This window comes from Cystoisospora suis (genome assembly GCF_002600585.1).
Source record: "Cystoisospora suis strain Wien I chromosome Unknown contig_6278, whole genome shotgun sequence".
NCBI classification, from domain to species: Eukaryota; Apicomplexa; class Conoidasida; order Eucoccidiorida; family Sarcocystidae; genus Cystoisospora; species Cystoisospora suis.
Window position 1 is genome coordinate 146 of NW_027159067.1, and position 7,966 is coordinate 8,111.

A 7,966-nucleotide genomic window follows, 5' to 3' on the forward strand; every position below is an offset into this window, starting at 1 on the left:
CAATGTGTAAGTGATGTCCACCCGTACTCCGATCTGACACACCTGTGAGTCACTTTGGAAAGCCTTCCCCGACAGCTTTAGCAGCCTGTTCGGCTACTTCTCCCCCAGCTGTGTAGCACAGGCCGCCTACTAGTCGACTAAGCACCAACCGTTGACTTGCAAGACAAGTGAGGAGTGGATTTCCTGGAGGTGTACGAGTCCCGTCCAGATGGTCTCGTTTCTCCGAGGACGGTATCTATCCCAGAGCTCCTTGTGGGCGCATGCTCCCACGACGCAGCAGGTTCAGGAGACGACTGAAAACATCCTGCTACAATGGTTGGGGGCGACACAAAAGAATCCGTGTTGACAATCGCGTCTTCGCGCCTCTTGCGGACAGCGGTGCCGCCGAACCACTTGGGACAACACCGTGAGAGCGTCCGTTAGCCGGCCAAGGAAAAGTCGGGCCGACAGCGCTGTCTCGCCGCGCGGAAGCAACACGCGTGCCTGGTAGACGACATACGACCTGCATACACGCCCTTCGCCGTGGGGCCTTCTCTGAGCTGACTTCAGCACCTGCAGGGCAGTGCGTGACAGCGGCAACGATTTTCGGTAATGGTCACTCGTCGTGACATAGTTTCAGCAAGTACGTAGGCAGACGGTCACAGCGTCAATGCAACAAAAAAGGGGCTACAATACGGCAAAGGGAGACCCATTCCCTTCCCTCAAGGCGAGAACCGTAGTGGCGGAGAGAGACGGACTTTTGTTGAGTTTCTGATTCAACTCTGCCGGCGCATCGAGCACACAGAGATGTATTCTCACTCCCTGGGGCGGGCCGCTATCTAGCGCTAGTCCCGGGGGTGTACGCAACTGCCATAATCAGCCGACCTCGTGGGGACGTCCTGATGCTGCCAGCAAACCACCTCAGTAGGAGCTTACACTTCAGCTAGGAGACTAGCCCTGCTGACGGTGGTGTGCCCGTGAAACATGCATTTGTCTACCGCGGAGTCGCTTCTGCGGCTTCTGCGGCAGTATAGCGCGTGACGGCCGATGCACACCGACGCACATGCTAATGGAAAACGTATTGACGTGAGAGAAAAGCAACTGACGTAGGCGAACCGAACTTTGAAGATGCTACATGAGATGATAATCATACGACTGTTCCAACTTTCGTCAAGACGAGGCCCAGGAACTGAAAGGGAGAAATTACTAAAGAAAGAATACTGCGGTCTGCAGCGAACCCCGACGACCGGTAGAACAGTCACCGGTGTCCGAGAATCCTTTCTTCGTCGTAATTTTGCGTTCTGACAGTACCTTCCGTGGAATCGCGGTGAAAGTCTTTCCCTGCAAATTCACGTAGCGCCGTACCTGAAGCGTTCACACTTCCTAGCTTTTGTCGATATCGCAGCCTTAGTGTCTCTGCCTTCAAGCCTCGAGACTCACAATATCTGGTGGGTAGCTTACTGGATGCGTAAGCAGGTAGGCCAGCTGCACCAGAACAACTGCAGTTCACCCAGCAGTTGCCTTTTTGCGCGTCGTCTTCCTCGGGGGAAAGATAAAGGGAAGGAATTTACAGCTAGCTACATAAGCGTGTGAAGTTCTCCGTTTAAGGATACCCAGAGACTTCAGTATGCAAAAATGATACCCAACTATATAGGTAAAGAGAGGTAAAAAAGAGATCTGTTCGAAAGAAGAGGGAGTCGCCTACTTTTTCTCTCTCGTAGGAACCGTAGCAGTGACGAGGAATCTTCACGAGTCTTCTTTGCTCCTTGTAAGAAAATTCTTGTCTACTCTTGTTGATTTCGCTTGAGAAGAATTCTACAGTCCCCTCCTCCTCTCAAATGCGTTCCGAAGCAAGGGCGAAAGAGAAGTAGAAGAAAAGCTATCCAGGAAAAAAAAAGGAACGTGAGAGAGAAGAGAGCTAAATGAGAGGAGTTTGATTGAATGTTGGGGATTCTTTTCGTTTGTCTTTCCATTAGTCGGTTGTCCCGTGTGTATGAATGAAGTCGATTTCTGGCAATCCAAAAGAAAGTAAAGAAGAATTCCTAAAGTCTCTTTTTCTTTCTGTCTTCATTCTTCTTTCTTCTGCTCTCCAAGAAGAAAACAAAGAGAACTTCGCCCTTGGTTTCCTCTCAGTCCGAACTCGAAGTAAACTAATATATATATATATATATACAAGTATATGTATAGATGAATATACATATGCAGATAGAGATACAGATGTATGTATGAGGAATCTGATACATACGATATTCTCACTTTGAGTTGAGAAGCCGTCCATAGAAAGAGATGAAGACTGCGATGACTTCTAGCTGTAGATCTCGAAAACCGGGAAGAGCCACAGACGAACAACAGATTTGAGACAAAGAAAAAACAGGAGAGAAAACGAAGAAAAAGAAAAAGACGAAGAAAGAAGCTGACATGCAGACATGTAGAGGAGAGAACGATCGAAAGAAAGAGAAACTTGAACGTCCTCCATACAGTTCTGAGCTATTTGTATCTTTTCTGTCTCTTAAATCTTTCCTTGATCTTTGCCAGGGAGAGACCTGAGAAGAGGAAAGAGATCAAAGAGAAGAAACATGGAGAGACCTCACTGTCATACATCTCTTTCTCTTCTTTCTTTGCATGTTTCATCCGTATGCACGCGATACGAGGTAGAAACAGATAAGAGGATGACTATATACCACATACATGCACAGATACACACATAGATATGTATATATATATATATGTATCTACTGCTGTTTACGTTCACATAGAAGATGTGGAGAATGTACGTGAGACAAATCTTTTCTCATTAGAGTGAACTCTCCTTTCGTACGAAAGTGACGACAGGAAAGAAAGGATAGGATAACAAATGCACACATGAATCTATGTTCATCTCCTCATACGCAAGCAGGCTTATATATACATATATGTATACACTTGCCCAGAGAGGCATATAGAGGCATATATATACCTCTACGTATCTATTTGATTAGCATGCGGAGCGACGTGTAATCCTTTCCATGTATGTTGAAATACTTACGCTCCCTTCCACCACACATACAGTTAGACTCTTTCTTCTTTCTTCATTTCTCTCTGCCCTTCTCGGTAGTACTGATATACATGCACATCGATACAGACAACTTTCTTTATATCTCTGCATGTGTGAGTATAGAACTGACAAGTGCACAATCCATATGTTTCTCTTTACACATCTACAGGCAAATGCGACTGCGACAAAAGGGCGAGAAGGAAAGAAGGAAAGAAAGGAAGAAAGAGAGAAAGAACGAAGGAAAGAAAGGGAGAGAAGAAAGAAAGAAAGGGCGAGGAGAAAGAAAGAAAGAAAGAGAGGGAAAGAGAGAAGAGAGGAAAGAGAGAGGAGAAAGATAGATATATACCGTCATCTTCATCGTCTTCATCGTCTCCACCTGTATCTTTTTTCTTTTCTTCTCCACCTCGAATCTCTTCTTCTTCTTCACTGTCTGCTTCTAAGAAGTTTCTCGTTAGTCCTCTCTCTGTTCCTCTTAAACTCTCCATCTGACGTCTACGCATGCGCGCAAACTCATTCCTTCTCTCTACAGCCTAAGTTAAAAAGAAACAGGAGAACGAAAAGGAGAAAAGAAGTGTATACATCTCTTCTGAGACACATAGGCATACACAGGGACATACCCACATCCCTATGCGTCCACCGACGACAAGAGACACACCAACTACATACGTAACTCTCTCTCTCTATATATATATACATACCTATGTAGACGTATTTGTATATAGTGCATGAGTGCTTTTTCTGAAGGAAGTCTGTATAAGAAAGAATTGAAGACGTGACTAGGAATCTGGCGAGATGAGACTAAATCATTCATACATACATATTACAGAGACAGAAAGAGAGTCACGAGAGAGGGGAACAAGCCTCGGCTGATCTGCAGATGAAGTCTCTAAAGAAAACAAGTAGCAAACTAAGAATGCTCTACCACCTACACACATACTACGTATCTGCATCTGCACTACCTACACAGAGACTCCGTATATATATATATATATATTCATGGACAGGGAGAGATCTATATATACATATATACTGCACAGACCTGTCATTTAATCGTGCCATGTGTATCCATCTATATATATATATATGTATGCACGTGTACAGCCCGATCTGAATGAAGCAGTCTCGGGACCATACATGCCAAGTGAAGAGAGAAGAGACAGACAGAGGAGAAAGAAAGTGATAGACAGAAGAGAGAGAAGATGAAGAAGAAGAAGAAGATCTCCGGAGATGGTATTCTTTCCTTACGCGTCGTGTGGCTTGTTCGGCTCGCTCAATCTGTTCATGGGTAGTGAGGGTCGTTTTCTTTTTTTGGTGCATGCACTTTCTCTGCGTAAAGAACTTCCTAAATGTTAGAAGCTCTCCTATACGAACTTGAAACCTCGATTCAGCTCGACAATGTAAAGCCTTCACATTCTCACTCTAAGGAAAAAGAAGAAAGATAAGAAGGAACAAAGACAGGAAAGAGAAGATAAAGGAGACAAAAAACGCCTTGCAGGGGCAGATGCGAATGTAGCGTGAGGGAAGGAAACAGAGGAATAGATAGATAGATAAATAGATAGATCTACACACATATACACAGAGAGAGAGAAACATAACGATGTGAAATCACATACTAGTTGATACCATACGCATATATATAACTTATGCATGTATATATAAATATAGCTGTATCTACATGTGTATATGTATACAGTAGACGTAGGAGAGATTCTGTATCGCTAAACTTTCCATAAGGACATTCAGTCCAGCTAGTGTACGTACCTTTCTTCAACTAAGGGTGCATATACACCTACATATACTCCTCCTTTACACATCGTACTGAAAATCATATACAACATACCTGTAGGCACAGGTCTACAGCCGCATCTGGAGGCTATATATATATACATATATATGTGTATGGCTTCCAGGTACAGCTATAGACATCATGTATACTCCATATATATATATATATATATATATAATGGATAGCCACGTATAGTATGGGGCGTGAGATGATGAAGGAAAGAGGGAGAGAAGAAAGCGGGGGACTGATTGACCTCCTCCTATGTATATCTCGAGATGTCACGAGAGAGAGAGAGAGAGAAATGTCTGTCTGTTCTTTCTCTTGTATTTATCTTTCTTTCTTAGATAGCAAGAGAAGAAGAAAACTCACACTTGAATCCTCGAAGAGAAATGTTGGGTCTTCCTTGACCTAGGAGAAAAGAAAGAAGAGAAACAGCCGAGCTCGCATGCAAGCAGAAGCAAAGACAGGAAGACGTGAAGTAAGGAACAAGAAAGAAAGAGAGAGAGAGAAGCTCTTCCTGTCATTCAACACCCCACTTCTTATAGATTTACGCAAGGTAAAGAAAGCGAAGAACGGAGGACGGATACTCATCGAGAAGGTACATGAGGCCTATGTATAGGGGGGGCATACATACACAGAGAGAGACAAACGAACTGCGCCATGTAAGCTTACCTTAATATACTATACGTGCACATGTATACGTATAGAGATTTATACCTAAAGACATACACAGATAGAAATGGATCTTCAGTTATCGATATATCTATACATGTATATATGTATATATGTGGGGAGAGAAAGAGAGACAGACGCATGCAGCTACAGGTAAGGATAGAGACACGTAGGCTTGGATAGAGCAAGTAGGTCGAGGAGTTCAGCAGATAGAAGAGAGAAGGAAGGGCAAGATAAGAAGAAGATCTCCCTCTACTTCTTCATGAATGCTCGTGAAATACCACAAAACTGAAATGAGAAGAAGAAAGAAAGAAAGGACTGAATCGAACATGAAGTGACAAGATTTCCATGAAAGAAAGAAACCGTCCACCACCGACACGCAGAAGAAGAGAGACAAGGAAGCGAAGAAAGAGAAAGAAGAGAAAAAAGAGGAGGAAAAGAAGAAGAAAGAAGAGAAAGGAAGATGAGGAGAAAAGAAAGAGAGAGAAACAACAAGAAGAAGAATACACAAGAGCAGCAAGAAGGAGAAGAAGAGCGAGGAGTTCTTGTTGATGTATATTGGAAAGAATGGGAGAGAGTGGAAGAGGGAAAAAGAGATTTTACCTGTACATCAAACATTTGATGGCCGACGAAGAAAGAGAAGCTTCCGTCATCCCACTCAACTAATCGACAATTCGAACTGAAGCTCTTCTTCTTTATCTTCTTCTTCTTGTTCGTCTCTTCTTCTTCTTCTCCCTCTCCCCGCTTCTTCTCTTCTTTCTCTTTCTCTCCTGCGCCTTGCTGATCTTCTTCCTTCACATTCTCCTGTGTTGAAGACAGGACCCTTTCCAATACAGACACTTTTCTATCTCCAATCTGTCTATCTACCTACCTATCTTTAATCTATCAATCTAGCTACAATCCATCTATCGATCTATATACTTATTTATCTATCTATCTTGTTGTCTCAGTGCCTAGCCCCTATTTACGTAGGTACCTACATTTGCATCTATCCATTCCTAGTCTATCTGTCTCTTGACTCAGTTGAATAGGCAAGAAAGAAAAACGAAACAAGGCAAGAAGAAGAGAAAGCATCTCTCTCAATCTCCTATAGAAGCAAGAAGAATCGGGAGAGAGAACAGACAGAAGAAAGACACCTCTCTACTTCTCCTTGTTCTCCTCCTCCTTCATACACGTGTACGCATGCGCGTAGAGACAAAGACAGGGAAATAGAGAGAAGGATGCAGGGAGGGAGGGAGGGAGGAATGCCTACCTTTTTCTTCGTGTCGTTTTTCTCTCCTTTCACTTTCTTGTCCTTCTTCTCTGTCTTCTCGCTTGAAGTCTCGATTCTAAAGAAGAAAAGAAAGAAAGAGTGAGAAAGAAAGAGTGAGAAAGAAGTATTTCTTCTTCTTCTTGTTGCTGCTGCTGCTGTTCACATTGTCAGTGAAGGCATCATGCTTCTTATTCATGAAGGAGACGAAGCACTCTACAACTCGGGAAAAAGAAAGAGAAGCAGAAGAAGAAAGCTTTCTTCTCTACTCCATTCATTCCTTTCTCTCCTACCTCCTATGTACATGTTCCTTCTCTTCTTTTCTTTGTTGCGACGTTGAAAAGGCCCCCCAGAAAGAAAAGAGACAAGTAGCAGTCTCTCTCTCTCTTCTCCACATCGGACCTACTCATCTACTCTCTCTCTTTCCACACACCACCCGAAGGCTAGAGTAATTAGAGCAAACACAATAAGAAGACTAAAAAAGAGAAATGAAGAAGAAGAAGATTCATCTTTGGGAGAGTCTGAATGAGAAGACTCTCCGTCCCTACTGAAAGGAAACGGAAGACATTGGAAGGATCAAGAGATCTGCACTACTTTGAAGAGAAGAAGAAGTAGAGTGGGACGGGGTGCGAGTAACTGCTGTGCCAATGTGTGTTCGTATATAAGCCTAAGAAGAAGAAGAATACACAAGATAACATGAAAGACGGACCAAGAAAGAGAAGAAGAAGAAGAAGCATAAGGGAGGTCTAGTCTGTGAAGCTTCTCTCTTTATAGGCGTGATCGCGGTGTTGGGTCGTAAAGGACCAACAGAAGATTACAAGGAGAAGATTTCGAGGAAGGAGGAGCTATGGAAAAAGTCAGAAGAATGAAAGCAATAGAAGAAGTAGAAGAAGAGTGTATATTTCTTTCTTCTTCTTTGGATTGAAAAGAGTCTAGAGAAGAAGTCCTATGAATGGCATGAGTATGGTGAGAATGATGAGGACAGAAAAAGTCCTAGTGGGAAGAGAAGTGGAAATGGGAAGAAGCGAAAGTCACAGCATAAAGGACTTCTCATAAAGAGAGAGCGAAAGAGAAAGCCGAGGATCAATAGTAGCCGTAATAGGACAAGGAGGAGGAAAAATCTCTCAGGAAAGGCGTTCTTTCTTTCTGATAGAAGTTTAGATGTAATATACTATAGAGAAATAGATATATAGATAGATTGAAGATGGATAGATAGATCAATGATAAATAGATAGATAGACAGACA

The 7,966-nt window shown here is 43.0% G+C and overlaps 1 protein-coding gene across 1 annotated transcript in view; it reads right to left on the bottom strand.

Annotated features, from left to right (window-relative positions):
• Nucleotides 1-2,169: 2,169 nt before the first annotated feature.
• Nucleotides 2,170-7,966, bottom strand: part of CSUI_009897 (paf1 rna polymerase ii complex component leo1) — an 8,222-nt gene continuing 2,425 nt past the window's right edge. The window contains exons 3-8 of the mRNA XM_068070006.1: nt 6,724-6,799; nt 6,075-6,275; nt 5,169-5,207; nt 4,259-4,432; nt 3,360-3,543; nt 2,170-2,522 (exon numbers count right to left, since the gene is read on the bottom strand). Of these exons, the coding sequence (XP_067918017.1) occupies nt 2,467-2,522; nt 3,360-3,543; nt 4,259-4,432; nt 5,169-5,207; nt 6,075-6,275; nt 6,724-6,799 (730 nt within the window). The 3' untranslated portion in view covers nt 2,170-2,466. The remainder of the gene's footprint in view (nt 2,523-3,359; nt 3,544-4,258; nt 4,433-5,168; nt 5,208-6,074; nt 6,276-6,723; nt 6,800-7,966) is intronic.